This window comes from Salvelinus alpinus, chromosome 7 (assembly GCF_045679555.1).
Source record: "Salvelinus alpinus chromosome 7, SLU_Salpinus.1, whole genome shotgun sequence".
Classification (NCBI taxonomy): domain Eukaryota; kingdom Metazoa; phylum Chordata; class Actinopteri; order Salmoniformes; family Salmonidae; genus Salvelinus; species Salvelinus alpinus.
Window position 1 is genome coordinate 47475416 of NC_092092.1, and position 17667 is coordinate 47493082.

Below are 17667 nucleotides of genomic sequence, written 5' to 3' on the forward strand. Positions count from 1 at the left end.
GTGTTGTGTTACAAAACTGCATATTGTCCCCAGCACAAGGTGCACCTGTGTGTAATGATCATGTTGTTTAATCATGATCAGGTGGATGGATAATCTTGGCAAAGGCAAGATGTATCATCTTTGACCTTCTGTTACTTTCGCACTCATCATTATTCACGATTCATTCAGGATTATATGTAATCACAGTACAGTAGCATCCACATTAATGTAGAAGTGTTTAGAAAAAAATATTCTTATTTACAATAAAGGTTACACCAAAATGACACAATACATTATTTACCTGACAAAATGACTACCGACCCATAGCATTCACATCTGTAGCCATGAAGTGCTTTGAAAGGCTGGTCATGGCTCACATCAACACCATTATCCCAGAAACCCTAGACCCACTCCAATTTGCATACCACCCTAACAGATCCACAGATGATGCAATCTCAATTGCACTCCACACTGCCCTTTCCCACCTGGACAAAAGGAACACATATGTGAGAATGCTATTCATTGACTACAGCTCAGCGTTCAACCCCATAGTGCCCTCAAAGCTCATCAATGAGCTAAGGACCCTGGGACTAAACATCTCCCTCTGCAACTGGATCCTGGACTTTGACGGGCCGCCCCCCCAGGTGGGTAGGTAACAACACATCAGCCACGCTGATCCTCAACATAGGGGCCCCTCAGGGGTGCGTGTTCCGTCCCCTCCTGTACTCCCTGTTCACTCATGACTGCACAGCCAGGCACGGCTCCAACACCACAATTAAGTTTGCTGATGACAACAGTGGTAGGCCTGATCACCGACAACGATGAGACAGCCTATAGGGAGGTCAGAGGCCTGGCCGTGTGGTGCCAGGACAACCTCTCCCACAACGCGATCAAGAAAAAAGAGATGATTGTGGACTACAGGAAAAGGAGTACAGAGCACGCCCCCATTCTCATCAACGGGGCTGTAGTGGGAGCAGGTTGGGAGCTCCGCCATCCCCCAAAAAACTATTATTATCTATTCATAGTCACTTTAATAACTCTACTTACATGTACAGTTGAAGTCAGAAGTTTACATACACTTATGTTGGAGTCATTAAAACTTGTTTTGCAACCACTCCACACATTTCTTGTTAACAAACTATAGTTTGGGCAAGTTGGTTAGGACATCTACTTTGTGCATGACATAAGTCATTTTTCCAACAATTGTTTACAGACAGATTATTTCAGTTATAATTCACTGTATCACAATTCCAGTGGGTCAGAAGTTTACATACACTAAGTTGACTGTGCCCTTAAACAGCTTGGAAAATTCCAGAAAACGATGACATGGTTTTAAAAGCTTCTGATAGGCTAATTGACATAATGAGTCAATTGGAGGTGTACCTGTGGATGTATTTCAAGGCCTACCTTCAAACTCAGTGCCTCTTTGCTTGACATCATGGGAAAATCAAAAGAAAAAATTGTAGACCTTGACAAGTCTGGTTCATCTTTGGGAGCAATTTCCAAACGCTTGAAGGTACCACGTTCATCTGTACAAACAATAGTATGCAAGTATAAACACCATGGGACCACTCAGGCGTCATACCGCTCAGGAAGGAGACGCGTTCTGTCTCCTAGAGATGAACGTACTTTGCTGCGAAAAGTGCAAATCAATCCCAGAACAGCAGCAAAGGACCTTGTGAAGATGCTGGAGGAAACAGGTACAAAAGTATCAAGATCCACTGTAAAACGAGTCCTATATCGACATAACCTGAAAGGCCGCTCAGCAAGGAAGAAGCCACTGCTCTAAAACCACCATAGAAAAGCCAGACTATGGTTTGCAACTGCACATGGGGACAAAGATCGTACTTTTTGGAGAAATATCCTCTGGTCTGATGAAACAAAAATAGAACTGTTTGGCCATAATGACCATCATGTTTGGAGGAAAAAGGGGGAGGCTTGCAAGCCGAAGAACACCATCCCAACCGTGAAGCACGGGGGTGGTAGCATCATGTTGTGGGGGTGTTTTACTGCAGGAGGGACTGGTGCACTTCACAAAATAGATGGCGTCATGAGGAAGGAAAATTATGTGGATATATTGAAGCAACATCTCAAGACATCCGTCAGGCAGTTAAAGCTTGGTCGCAAATGCGTCTTCCAAATGGACAATGACCCCAAGCATACTTCCAAAGTTGTGGCAAAATGGCTTAAGGACAACAAAGTCAAGGTATTAGAGTGGCCATCACAAAGCCCTGACCTCAACCCTATAGAACATCTGTGGGCAGAACTGAAAAATTGTGTGTGAGCAAGGAGGCCTATAAACCTGACTCAGTTACACCAGCTCTGTCAGGAGGATTGGGCCAAAATTCACCCAACTTATTGTGGGAAGCTTGTGGAAGGGTACCCGAAACGTTTGACCCAAGTTAAACAATTTAAAGGCAATGCTACCAAATACAAACTGAGTGTAAACTTCTGACCCACTGGGAATGTGATGAAAGAAATAAAAGCCGAAATAAAATCATTCTATCTACTATTATTCTGACATTTCACATTCTTAAAATAAAGTGGTGACCCTCACTGACCTAAAACAGGTAATTTTTACGAGGATTAAATGTCAGGAATTGTGAAAAACTGAGTTTAAATGTATTTGGCTAAGGGGTAAGTAAACTTCCGACTTCTTCAACTGTACATATTACCTCAATTACCTCGACTAACCGGTGCCCCCACACATTGAATCTGTACTGGTACCCCCTGTATATAGCCTAGCCTCTCTATTGTCATTTTACTGCTGCTCTTTAACTACTTGTTACTTTTACTTCTTATTCATATTTTTTAAACTGCATTGTTGGTTAGGGGTTTGTAAGTACGCATTTCACTGTCTACACCTGTTGTGTTCGGCGCGTGTGACTAATAACATTATTTGATTCTATTGGGAACAAAATAATCTGAAACCCCACCAAAACGAACTGCGAAGGCATCCAACATGTTTGTAGAGTCACAAGCTTGATGTAGTCATTGCTTGCTGGGAATATGAGACTGAATACTAAACCTTTGACTACTTTATTTATACGAATTCAATATGTTTTGTATTACTTTCTCTGAGCAATTGTATTAGTATAAAATCATTTCCCAATTTTTCTTGCATACAATGTAGCTCAGTATTTGAATGATTTATTTTATACTGTCATTATTGCTCATCTTTATCAAGGCCAAGGGTGACAATAATTTCAGACCCCACGGTACCTTCTCAAAAGGCAAATGCCATATCATCTCATGATGAGAGGGAGGGAAGTGCGTGAGCTCCAGTGTGTCCTGCATTAGCCTCACAAACACCAGCAGTCAGGGGGTTGCAACACTTCCTGTTTCCCACCAGGAAGTAGGTAGTGGCAGTTGGGTTGGCTAACAGAGTCACAAGTCATCCTTTCATTGGCCTGTCACTTGCTGGGGGAACTTCAGCTACTCCAGGCAGAGCTTCTAGAGCCAGAAGGTCACAATGCTCGGTTTACACACATTCCTCAGTTGCCAAAGACTTGGAATGATATAGCTAACCAATGAGGGTTAGAGTGGGGACGTAGATTAGGCTAGGTGACGACTGATCTTCACTGACGTTCACTGTCTCAATGTGAATGTCTGTAGGAGCACTCTTGCCCAAGGGCAAAATCGAAAATGAAAAATTGCAAATGTGATGGTTGAGGTCCATTTGACATCCATATTAACAGTAGTCCCAGAATAGTACCTCAAGGCACATACAAGGGTGGTATCAATGTTTGAGGAGACTGAGATGTAGGCGAGTCAGGCTGCCTCTTTCTGGGATCAGACTCTAGTGCAGAGGTTTATTAATCCCAGATGAGTTTAGGGGAATGTTTGTTTATATTCTCAATGGAATGTGTTACAACATCACCATCTAGTGGTAGTATAGAGACACTAAATCAGCCGTATTACGGCTATGACAGCATACTGAAAAACATTGTGTTGCAATAGGCAATACATCATGCAAGTGACGTGGCAAGTAGCCTTGTAGTTTTTGAATTTTGTAGGTCTACACACTATTCTTTGTAGATCAATACAAATGACCGATTTGTGTCAACTGTATAACAAACGCTATGTGAACATCAATACAAAAATAGAATAAGAATAACTTACTTTCACTGCTCTTGGAAATGTACCAGGACATTATCAAGGGCAACGCTGAACAAACACTGCTGAACTGACCTTTGTGTGTGGTTATACCTCTGGGTCTCTGTTTGTGTGTGTGTGTGAGTGTGTGAGTGTGTATATAGGTGCCTGAGCAACGGAGAAAACAGAAGCAGCTGCATCACCACTTTCAAAATAGGGGTGAAAACATGTTTTTGCACCCCCACTTTTTTACCAGAATATTACAAAGATCCATTGGGTAATTTGTCGTTTTCATTGATTAATATTGTTTTGAGCTGGTCTGTATTAAAATAGATATGTCCATTTTATATATGATATAATTAATTATATATATATAATTATATCAAAAAGATGAATGGTTTTGACCTTGCTTTGCTCCTGCGCACACCGTTTACAGTGCACTTAAAAAGCACTAGTTGCACCACTGAGGTGTAAAATGAAAAAGAGCAACTGCAAAATAAAATAGCTTTTCTATTTCGTTGTGCTGTTACATTTGTATCGTTGATTCATGTCCGAAGGTGTTGGTCCAATGGTGTTGTCACATATAATTTGAGCTGCGTGCACCATGAGCAAATTCATTGTATTATCTCACTTTGCCTGTTAAAACCATTATGAGCACATGCATGTCTGATTAGGTTTTGTTGTAGCGCAGACTGACTCGGAGTAACCTTCCATTGACCTACCTAAGGTTGCACCCTTAGCAGAAAACTGCATGTCCGGTAGCTCGTGGGCTGTTAATGAGTAGCTCGCAAGTAGATAGTGAGAAATAATCAGTAGGCCTAATAATTTAACCCCATTCTGCATTTTTGTCATCTATACCCCAACTTAAAATAAGTTAAATCACATTGTTCAAAAAAAGTAAAAATTATTGAGTGACAGGTTGGCGCAAAATCGGTATCTCTGCGGTGCTGCACCAGCACCATGGACAGAGCACGCCACGGAGTGCGTGCGAGTTTGTGTGTAGGGGGACTATAGAAAGCCACTGGGTGGTTAGGTACGACTCCTTTGGGTCTCCATAAACATTTTTTTTTATAACTTTGCTCATCTGTGGTGGGCTACGTGAATAACGTGGAAGGGTACGTGAATAACATGGAAGGCTACGTGAATAACGTGATACGCCTCCGCCTGTAATATTTCATTTATAAAGGACGGGTCAAGTTTACAGTTGAAGTTGCTTCACTCAACTCTGCCTTACGCCCCACCACTACAGAGTTTAGTTAGCTTCTTAGCTAGCTATAAAAGGCATTCGTGTTATTAGCCTATTTAAAAGCTCTAACCAGCTAATCTGACACTGCCAATACTTATGTAAATGTGATATCAGTTTATTTTGTATACATTTGCAAAAAAACATTTAAAACCTGTTTTGCTTTGTCAGTAAGGGGTATTGTGTGTAGATTGATGAGGAAAATAACTATATACACTGCTCAAAAAAATAAAGGGAACACTTAAACAACACAATGTAACTCCAAGTCAATCACACTTCTGTGAAATCAAACTGTCCACTTAGGAAACAACACTGATTGACAATAAATTTCACATGCTGTTATGCAAATGGAATAGACAAAAGGTGGAAATTATAGGCAATTAGCAAGACACCCCCAATAAAGGAGTGATTCTGCAGGTGGTGACCACAGACCACTTCTCAGTTCCTATGCTTCCTGGCTGATGTTTTGGTCACTTTTGAATGCTGGCGGTGCTTTCGCTCTAGTGGTAGCATGAGACGGAGTCTACAACCCACACAAGTGGCTCAGGTAGTGCAGCTCATCCAGGATGGCACATCAATGCAAGCTGTGGCAAGATGGTTTGCTGTGTCTGTCAGCGTAGTGTCCAGAGCATGGAGGCACTACCAGGAGACAGGCCAGTACATCAGGAGACGTGGAGGAGGCCGTAGGAGGGCAACAACCCAGCAGCAGGACCGCTACCTCCGCCTTTGTGCAAGGAGGAGCACTGCCAGAGCCCTGCAAAATGACCTCCAGCAGGCCACAAATGTGCATGTGTCAGCATATGATCTCACAAGGGCTCTGAGGATCTCATCTCAGTGAATTACCCTATGTACCTTGTAGCCTATATTCATTGCAAATTGGCCTTGCTTCAGTGTGTAGGGTGCCGTCCATCATGCGGATACAGTGCAGCGGAGATGGGCGCCGTATTTCGCACCTTACCTACCACTTCAAAAGCACTCAGTGGTCTCGGAGTCTCTGCGTTTTAACTTTGTTTATTGCGGTAGTGTGATATAACTCCCCTAGCTACACAATGAGATAGCCAGCCTGACAGCTTAGTGGAGTCTGCCACTAGCGCAGTCAGCTCAGCTATCCCCATTGATCGGTGTCTGTGCCTCAATCTAGGATGGGCAAAACTAAACATGGCAGTGTTCGCCTTACCAATCTCACTGAAATAAACACCTCCTCCAATCCTGTCATAATTGAAAGAGATTGTGATATCTCACATCTCAAAATAGGGCTACTTAATGTTAGATCCCTCACTTCCAAGGCAGTTATAGTCAATGAACTAAGCACTGATCATAATCTTGATGTGATTGGCATGACTGAAACATGGCTTAAGCCTGATGAATTTGCTGTGTTAAATGAGGCCTGTCCTCCTGGTTACACTAGTGACCATATCCCCGCACATCCCGCAAAGGCAGAGGTGTTGCTAACATTTACGATAGCAAATTTCAATCTACAAAAAAAACAACTTGCGTTTTCATCTTTTGAGCTTCTAGTCATGAAATCTATGCAGGCTACTCAATCACTTTTTACAGCTACTGTTTACAGGCCTCCTGGGCCGTATACAGTGATCCCTCGCCACTTCGCGGTTCACTTATCGCGGATTCGCTATTTCGCGGATTTTCATAATGCATTTTTTTTTTTTTTGGTGCATTGTGCTCTGCATTCTGATTCGCTAAAAACTCACTCCCGCTTCTTGTATCAAAACATGCTACGAATTGTGCTATCATTTTGTCGTCTCGTGCAGTTATGTGTACGTACATAAAACAGCTTGGCAAATTTACATTAAGTTGGCCAAATTATCTTGTAATTTCGAACATCTCCTAAACCCATAATGTCGACGAAACGGCCTACACGTGAGTCACTGTATTTGTATACATGTAATAGTTGCTAATTGTAAAAAAAAAAAAAGTTTTCTATTTCGCGGATTTCACTTATCGCGGGTCATTTTCGGAACGTAACCCCCGCGATAAACGAGGGATTACTGTACAGCGTTCCTCACTGAGTTCCCTGAATTCCTATCGGATCTTGTAGTCATTCAAATTTTTGGTGACTTTTATATTCACATGGAAAAGTCCACAGACCCACTCCAAAAGGCTTTCGGAGCAATCATCGACTCTGTGGGTTTTCTCCAACATGTCTCCGGACTCACTGCCACAGTCATACTCTGGACCTAGTTTTGTCCCGTGGAATAAATGTTGTGGCTCTTAATGTTTTTCCTCATAATCCTGGACTATCGGACCACCATTTTATTGCGTTTGCAATCGCAACAAATAATCTGCTCAGACCCCACCCAAGGTATAAATATAAATTCTGCTTTAAAATTCTGCTATAAATTCTCGGACAACGCAAAGATTCCGAGATGCCCATCCACCTACCCAAGGATGTCAGAGTACAAAAATGAGTTAACCACCTAACTGAGGAACTCAATTTAACCTTGCGTAATACCCTAGACACAAATCGGCACCCCTAAACACAAAAAATATTTGTCATGAGAAACTAGCTACCTGGTATACAGAAAATACCTGAGCCCTGAAGCAAGCTTCCAGAAAATTGGAACGGAAATGGCGCTACATCAAACTGGAAGTCTTCCGACTAGCTTGGAAAGACAGTACCGTACAGTATCGAAGAGCCCTCACTGCCACTCGATCATCCTATTTTTCCAACTTAATTGAGGAAAATAAGAACAATCCAAAATGTATTTTTGATACTGTCGCAAAGCTAACTAAAAAGCAGCATTCCCTAAGAGAAGATGGCTTTCACTTCAGCAGTGATAAATTCATGAAATTCATTAACGAAAAGATCATGATCATTAGAAAGAAAATTACGGACTCCTCTTTAAATCAGAGTATTTCTATAAAGTTCAGTTGTCCTGAGTCTGCACAACACTGCCAGGACCTAGGATCAAGAGAGACACTCAAGTTCTTTAATCCTATATACCTTGACACGTTGATGAAAATAGTCATGGCCTCTAAACCTTCAAGCTGCATACTGGACCCTATTCCAACTAAACTACTGAAAGAGCTGCTTCCTGTGCTTGGCCCTCCTATGTTGAACATAATAAACGGCTCCCTGTCCACCGGATGTGTACCAAACTCACTAAAAGTGGCAGATCCTCTCTTGAAACATTTTGAAAAAGCTGTTGCGCAGCAACTCAATGCCTTCCTGAAGACAAACAATGTATACAAAACGCTTCAGTCTGGTTTCAGACCCCATCATAGTACTGAGACTACACCTGTGAAGGTGGTAAATGATTCCGGAACTTAATGTTAACTTTCACTGCTATGCGGACGACACACAGCTGTACATTTCGATGAAACATGGTGAAGCCCCAAAATTACTTTCCCTGGAAGCCTGTGTTTCAGACATAAGGAAGTGGATAGCGGCACATGTTCTACTTTTAAACTCGGACAAAACAGAGATGCTAGTTCTAGGTCCCAAGAAACAAAGAGATCCTCTGTTGAATCTGATAATTAATCTTGATGGTTGTACAGTTGTCTCAAATAAAACTGTGAAGGACCTCGGCGTTACTCTGGACCCAGATCTCTCTTTTGACGAACATATCAAGACTGTTTCAAGGACAGCTTTTTACATCTACGTAACATTGCAAAAATCTATAACTTTCTGTCCAAAAATGCAGAAAAATGAATCCATGCTTTTGTCACTTCTAGATTAGACTACTGCAATGCTCTACTTTCCGGCTACCCGGTTAAAGCACTAAATAAACTTCAGTTAGTGCTAAACACGGCTGCTAGAATCTTGACTAGAACCAAACATTTGTATCATATTACTCCAGTGCTAGCCTCTCTACACGGGATTCCTGTTAAGGCTAGGGCTGATTTCAAGGTTTTAGTGCTAACCTACAAAGCATTACATGGGCTTGCTCCTACCCATCTTTCCGATTTGGTCCTGGCGTAGACGCTGCCGTACAGTAAAAGTGGTCAAAGTGGTCACAGGCCTCCTTACTGTCCCTAGAATTTCTTAACAAACAGCTGGAGGCAGGGCTTTCTCCAATAGAGCTCCATTTTTATGGAATGTTCTGCCTATCCATGTGAAAGACACAGACTCGGTCTCGACCATTCAATCTTTATTGAAGACTCACCTCTTCAGTAGGTCCTATTATTGAGTGTAGTCTGCCCCAGGAGTGTGAAGGTGAACGGAAAGACAATGGAGCAACGAACCGCCCTTGCTGTCTCTGCCTGGCCGGTTCTCCTCTCTCCACTGGGATTCTCTGCCTCAAACCCTATTACAGGGACTGAGTAACTGGCTTACTGGTGCTCTTTCATGCCGTCCCTAGGAGGGGTGTGTCTCTTGAGTGGCGTGAGTCACTGACGTGATCAACCTGTCTGGGTTGGCGCCCCCCTCGGGTTCGTGCCGTGGGGGAGATCTTCATGGGCTGTACTCGGCCTTGTCTCAGGATAATAAGTTGGTGGTTGAAGATATATCTCTAGTGGTGTGGGGGCTAGCTTTGGCAAAGTGGGTGGGGTTATACCCTGCCTGTTTGGCCCTGTCTGGGGGGTTTCGTTGGATGGGGCCACAGTGTCTCCCGACCCCTCCAGTCTCAGCCTCCAGTATTTATGCTGCAATAGTTTGTGTCGGGGGGCTAGGGTCAGTCTGTTATATCTGGAGTATTTCTGTGTGAATTGAAGTCTCTCGCTCTCTCTCTCAGGAACTGATTCCCTGGGACCATGCCTCAGGACTACCTGGCCTGATGACTCCTTGCTGTTCCCTGTCCACCTGGTCGTACTGCTGCTCCAGTTTCAACTGTTCTGCCTGCGGCTATGGAACCCTGACCCGTTCACCGGACGTGCTTCCTTGTCCCAGACCTCCTGTTTTCAACTCTCTAGAGACAGCAGGTGCGGTAAAGATACTCTGAATGATCGGCTATGAAAAGCCACCTGACATTTACTCCTGAGGTGCTGACCTGTTGCACCCTCTACAACCACTGTGATTATTATCTGACCCTACTGGTCATCTATGAACATCTGTTATAATCTCCAGCCCTCATAGCCTAGTTCCTCTCTAGGTTTCTTCCTAGGTTCCGGCCTTTCTAGGGAGTTTTTCGTAGCCACCGTGCTTCTACACCTGCATTTCTTGCTGTTTGGGGTTTTAGGCTGGGTTTCTGTACAGCACTTTGTGACATCGGCTGATGTAAGAAGGGCTTTATAAATACATTTGATTGATATAAGCAGAATTCAAGATAATTCATATGCAAGAACCCACCAAAATTGTTCCCCCTCACCGATTTCAACTGCCCCCTTAGTCACTTTATCCTGGCGCCGGTTCTGTCTGGTTGGCTTGGTAATTAATATTGACCAAATTAGTCATTTCTACCCTCTTTCGCATCAAATATGCATGCTGCTGAGACAAGTAAAATTGTAAACATTCATGGTGACAGTGCTTCAAACAACAGTGTGAAAAAAAGTCAAGGGGGTCTCTACTGTACCTACCTTTTCCAGTTCTCTGGGAATGCGCATGCATGTGTACACTCGCTCTCTGCGCTCGGTGTATTTCGCTTCGTTGTGCTCCAGGAAGTAGCCACGGGTCAGCTCAGCACACATGAAGCGAGCCAGCGACGGATCTGGAATAACACGATGACAACACTTAGCGCTATGTTACAACAAGGCTATTGTCGCTCCAGTTTGCATTACTGTATTTTGGTAAGATAGCTGTGTGTACGCATGGTTATCAACATAATGGCCAAAATACACAGTACCAGTCAAAAGTTTGGACACACCTACTCATTCAAGGGTTTTTCTTTATTTTTTTACTATTTTCTACATTGTAGCATAATAGTGAAGACATCAAAACTATGAAATAACACATATGGAATCATGTAGTAACCAATATATATTTTATATTCTTCAAAAGTAGCCACCCTTTGCCTTGACAGCTTTGCACTCTTGGCCTTCTCTCAACCAGCTTCACCTGGAATGCTATTCCAAAAGTCTTGGGAGTTCCCACATATGCTGAGCACTTGTTGGCTGCTTTTCCTTCACTCTGCAGTCCAACTCACCCCAAACCATCTCAATTGAGTTGAGGTCGGGTGATTGTGGCCAGGTCATCTGATGCAGCACTCCATCACTCTCCTTCTTGGTCAAATAGCCCTTACACAGCCTGGAGGTGTGTTTTGGGTCATTGTCCTGTTAAAAAACAAATGATATTCCCACTATGCCCAAACCAGATGGGATGGCGTATCGCTGCAGAATGCTGTGGTAGCCATGCTGATTAAGTGTGCCTTGAATTCTAAATAAATCAGAGAGTGTCACCAGAAAAGAACCCCACACTATCACACCTCCTCCTCCATGCTTCATGGTGGGAACCACACATGCGGAGATCATCCAATCACATACTCTGTGTCTGACAAAGACATGGAAGTTGGAACCCAAAATCTCAAATTTGGACTCATCAGACCAAAGGACAGATTTCTACCGGTCTAATGTCCATTGCTCGTGTTTCTTGGCCCATGCAAGTCTCTTCTTCTTATTCGTGTCCTTTAGTAGTGGTTAATTTGATTCACGCAGTCTTCTCTGAACAGTTGATGTTGAGGTGTGTCTGTTACTTGAACTCTGTGAAGCATTTATTTAGGCTGCAATTTCTGAGACTGGTAACTCAAATGAACTTATCCTCTGCAGCAGAGGTAACTATGGGTCTTCCATTCCTGTAGCAGTCCTCATGAGAGCCAGTTTCATCATAGCACTTGATGGTTTTTGCGACTGCACTTAAAAGAAACTTTCAAAGTTCGTAGTGACTGACCTTCATGTCTTAAAGTAATGATGGACTGTCTTTTCTCTTTGCTTATTTTAGCTGTTCTTGCCATAATATGGACTTGGTCTTTTACTAAATTGGGCTATCTTTTGTATACCACCCCTACCTTGTCACAACACAAATGATTGGCTCAAACGCAATAAGAAGGAAATACATTCCACAAACTAACTTAACAAGGCACACCTGTTTATTGAAATGCATTCCAGGTGACTACCTCAAGAAGCTGGTTGAGAGAATGCCAAGAGTGTGCAAAGCTGACATCAAGGCAAAGGGTGGCTACTTTGAAGAATCTCAAATATATTTTGATTTGTTTAACACTTTTTTTGCTTACTACATGATTTCATATGTTATTTCATAGTTTTCATGTCGTCACTATTATTCTACAATGCGGAAAATAGTAAAAATAAAGATTAATCCTGGAATGAGTTGGTGTGTCCAAAGTTGACTAGTACTGTATGTGTGCCAACTGTGGGAAGCTCGACACAGAAAACAAAATATGTCCTAAAAAATAAGCATAATGTAGCCAAATAAGTATTCATATAAGAACAGAGCCAACTGAATTAAAATGCCACTTTATCCCTCATGCTTATCTAACATACTTGCGAAGGCTTTCGGTATGAGGAAAACTGAGCTACAGTGGCAGTCTCATTAATTACCATTCCACTTAGTAAGTTATGAAGTAAAGTACACAGCCTACTGGTATGCTGCACTTTTAAATAACACTTTTAAAGAACATAATACTTATGTTATGCAATAAAATGCAAATTAATTACTTAAAAATCATACAATGTCATTTTCTGGATTTTTGTTTAGATTCCGTCTCTCTGTACCTATGATAAAAATTACAGACCTCTACATGCTTTGTAAGTAGGAAAACCTGCAAAATCGGCAGTGTATCAAATACTTGTTCTCCCCACTGTATGTATGCATGTATGTATGTATATACAGTATATCACAAAAGTGAGTACACCCCTCACATTTTTGTAAATATTTGAGTATATCTTTTCATGTGACAACACTGAAGAAATGACACTTTGCTACAATGTAAAGTAGTGAGTGTACAGCTTGTATAACAGTGTAAATTTGCTGTCCCCTCAAAATAACTCAACACACAGCCATTAATGTCTAAACCGCTGGCAACAAAAGTGAGTACACCCCTAAGTGAAAGTGTCCAAATTGGGCACAAAGTGTCAATATTTTGTGTGGCCACCATCATCTTCCAGCACTGCCTTAACCCTCTTGGGCATGGAGTTCACCAGAGCTTCACAGGTTGCCACTGGAGTCCTCTTCCACTCCTCCATGACGACATCACGGAGCTGGTGGATGTTAGAGACCTTGCACTCCTCCACCTTCCGTTTGAGGATGCCCCACAGATGCTTAATAGGGTTTAGGTCTGGAGACATGCTTGGCCAGTCCATCACCTTTACCCTCAGCTTCTTTAGCAAGGCAGTAGTCGTCTTGGAGGTGTGTTTAGGGTCGTTATCATGTTGGAATACTGCTCTGCGGCCCAGTCTCCGAAGGGAGGGGATCATGCTCTGCTTCAGTATGTCACAGGACATGTTGGCATTCATGGTTCCCTCAATGAACTGTAGCTCCCCAGTGCCGGCAGTTCTCATGCAGCCCCAGACCATGACGCTCCCACCACCATTCTTGACTGTAGGCAAGACACACTTGTCTTTGTACTCCTCACCTGGTTGCCGCCACACACGCTTGACACCATCTGAACCAAATAAGTTTATCTTGGTCTCATCAGACCACAGGACATGGTTCCAGTAATCCATGTCCTTAGTCTGCTTGTCTTCAGCAAACTGTTTGCGGGCTTTCTTGTGCATCATCTTTAGAAGAGGCTTCCTTCTGGGACGACAGCTATGCAGACCAATTTGATGCAGTGTATGGCGTATGGTCTGAGCACTGACAGGCTGACCCCCCACCCCTTCAACCTCTGCAGCAATGCTGGCAGCACTCATACGTCTATTTCCCAAAGACAACCTCTGGATATGACGCTGAGAACGTGCACTCAACTTCTTTGGTCGACCATGGCGAGGCCTGTTCTGAGTGGAACATTTCCAGTTAAACCGCTGTATGGTCTTGGTCACCGTGCTGCAGCTCAGTTTCAGGGTCTTGGCAATCTTCTTATAGCCCAAGCCATCTTTATGTAGAGCAACAATTATTTTTTCAGATCCTCAGAGTTCTTTGCCATGAGGTGCCATGTTGAACTTCCAGTGACCAGTCAGTATGAGGGAGTGTGAGAGCGATGACACCAAATTTAACACACCTGCTCCCCATTCACACCTGAGACCTTGTAACACTAACAAGTGACATGACACCTGGGAGGGACAATGGCTAAATTGGGCCCAATTTGGACACTTTCACTTAGGGGTGTACTCACTTTTGTTGCCAGCGGTTTAGACATTAATGGCTGTGTGTTGAGTTATTTTGAGGGGACAGCAAATTTACACTGTTATACAAGCTGTACACTCACTACTTTACATTGTAGCAAAGTGTCATTTCTTCAGTGTTGTCACATTAAAAGATATACTCAAATATTTGACAGGTTCTCACAATTTCCAACAGAAATAACTGTCTATTTTGACTGATAGTGCGATGATGACCTGATTTCACTACTTTTTGTAACAGCTCGGCGTAATTGTTACAGTACTGTATGCATACAAACTAGGCGCTCTCCGCACATAAGCTAGAGCAGAAGGCAGCAAGCTAGACTTTTCATCTTCTTTGACACACATTGGCATGACAGGTAACGTTAGCATTAACATTAAACCGTACTGAGCAAATAGCGTAGCTAACTAATGTTATTGTAGTTCACTATATTGTCATTGATCAAAACATCCGTGACTGTTGCCCCCTCCACGTAGGCTAGACGTCTCCTGCCTTGGCTAGGTGCGGTTCGTGACATCACGTGTACGCGAATTAAAACGTTGAAGGAATTAGTAGACACATTTAAAATATTTGTAATGATCAGTTAGTTAGAATATATTATCACATGCTACTAATACAAAAGGTGAGAAAGACTTACTGAAAGCGAAGTATTATTATTTTTTTTTTTACAAACAAACAACTCGCAAGACAACACCGTTAAAATTGACAGCTCGAAAATCCAATGACATGCTTTGGTTGGTTGTGCATTCAGTCGGGACAGCCCCAATGACTGTGGGCCAGCCCAAAGATAGCTAAATAATAGAAAAATTGTTGAGCCTCTATGACATGTATTTTACAATGATTTTCATGCAATCGTCAGCTTCCAAGGCATTATTTCTAGACATATAGAGAGGTCGGTTAATCAGATAAAATGATCGTTAAAGACACCGTTTAAACCTGCGCGCGAGCCAGGGAAACCCACCTGAGTTATCACGTTCACGTTGCTCCCGTCTGACAGCATTTATATCGTAAAAGCCCAATGTTTCCGCCAGATCTGGAGTTTTACCGATTTCCCTCGACCTTGGTATATCATCCCATGGCCGTTTCTCCTTCTTCTTGTCCTTATTTTCGGTTTCTTTTTCATCTGACGGCACAGTCCCCAACAAGTCCGCCATCTTCAATTTGCAGCCGCGTTGATAGCAACGTTCATGGACCAACCATAGAGATAGATAGAGGACTCAACTTTATACATGTGCCTTTAAAGCGTTTGTGACAGCATGGGCAGCGCCATTGAGGCTACAACCCATACTGATCCCCACCAAATCGGCGAGTTGACTACTTTGACTACTTTAAAATGGTGGAAGCCCTCAATGGCACTGCTAATGCAACAATAGCCCTTTGGCCACTAGAGGCCTCTATCATTCTCTATGGGACAAACACAACTGTCATCACATTGTCGCCAAGGAGTTGATACTTAAAATAAACATACATACACTGCTCGTCGAACATCTCATTCCAAAATCATGGGAATTTATATGGAGTTAGTTCCCCTTTGCTGCTATAATAGCCTCCACTCTTCTGGGAAGGCTTCCCACTAGATGTTGGAACATTGATGCAGGGACTTCCATTCAGCCACAAGAGCATTAGTGAGCTTGGGCACTGATGTTGGGCGAATAGGCCTGGCTCATAGTCGGCGTTCCAATTCACCCCAAAGGTGTTCAATGGAGTTAAGGTAAGTGCTCTGTGCAGGCCAGTCAAGTTCTTCCACACCGATCTCGACAAACCAATTCTCTATGGACCTCGCTTTGTGCACGGGGGCATTGTCATGCTGAAACAAGAAAGGGCCTTCCCCAAACGGTTGCCACAACGTTTGAAGCACAGAATCGTCTGGAATGTATGCTATAGTGTTAAGATTTCCCTTCACCGGAACTAAGGGGCTTAGCCGGAACCATGAAAAACAGCCTCAGATCATTATTCCTCCTCCACCAAACGTTCCAGTTGGCACTATGCATTCAGGCAGGTAGCGTTCTCCTGGCAGATGGTGTGCGTGATTCATCACTCCAGAGATCACGTTTCCACTGCTCCAGAGTCCAATGGCGGCGAGCTTTACACCACTCCAGCCGACACTTGGCATTGCTCGGCCATGAAAACCCATTTCATGAAGCCCCGGACGAATGTTGCTTCCAGAGGCAGAAGTCAGTAGTGAGTGTTGCAAACGAGGACAGACGGTTTTTACGCGCTACGCACTTCAGCACTTGGTCCCGTTCGGTGAGATTGTGTGGCCTACCACTTCGCGGCTGAGCTGTTGTTGCTCCTAGACATTTTCACTTCACAATAACAGCACTTACAGTTGCCCGGGGCAAGTCTAGGAGGGCAGAAATTTGACTTCTTGGAAAGGTGGCATCCTATGACGGTGCCATGTTGAAAGTCACAGCTCTTCAGTAAGGCCATTCTAATGTTTGTCTATGGAGATTGCATGGCTGTGTGCTCGATTTTATACACTTGTCATCAACGGGTGTGGCTGAAATAGCCAAATCCACTAATTTGAAGGGTGTATTAATATTGATCAAACAAACATTATCAACACCGATTGTTGACACAACAATCCACCACAGATATGTACACAAGGTATGGGATTTGTATTTCATCTGACATCAATTAAATGTCTTTCCTTAGCCAAAAGACTTATCACATAATCATAGACTTTTGCAAAGAAATAAGGTGATAATTTCAATCAAATGTCAATTAATTTCATCCCAATATCCCATCAATGTGAATAATAATAATGTGAATGATACATAAAATATTTGGATGTAATTCTTCTAATTGGATATTCAGATGTCCTTTCAATACCGCAAGATGATGTCAAAGATCCATCCAAATATTTCACACTTGATATCCTGCTGCTGCTTCCCTGCGTTTAGTAGCCTGATGCCTGAATGATTCATTGCTGACTAAAATCCTGTTCAAAGAGAAACAATTGGATCTATACATCTTAAATGCGCAATTGGTCTATTGATGAACCTGTTGACCCCCTGACCCTAAATAACGCATCATATTGATCAAGAAACTAAGAAGTGGTGGCTGACATTAGCCAATTTGTCATATTGGGAATACATAAGCACACAGCACAGTTATGCTGTAGTAACAGCATTTCAAATTGGCTACCTATTGCTAGACAAGA

The 17667-nt window shown here is 42.9% G+C and overlaps 1 protein-coding gene across 1 annotated transcript in view; it reads right to left on the minus strand.

The window, feature by feature from the left end:
* The window catches only part of LOC139581105 (transmembrane anterior posterior transformation protein 1 homolog), a 36873-nt gene extending 21112 nt beyond the window's left edge, over positions 1-15761 (minus strand). The window contains exons 1-2 of the mRNA XM_071410520.1: positions 15466-15761; positions 10790-10920 (exon numbers count right to left, since the gene is read on the minus strand). Coding sequence (XP_071266621.1) covers positions 10790-10920; positions 15466-15658 — 324 coding nt within the window. The 5' untranslated portion in view covers positions 15659-15761. The remainder of the gene's footprint in view (positions 1-10789; positions 10921-15465) is intronic.
* Positions 15762-17667: the final 1906 nt, after the last annotated feature.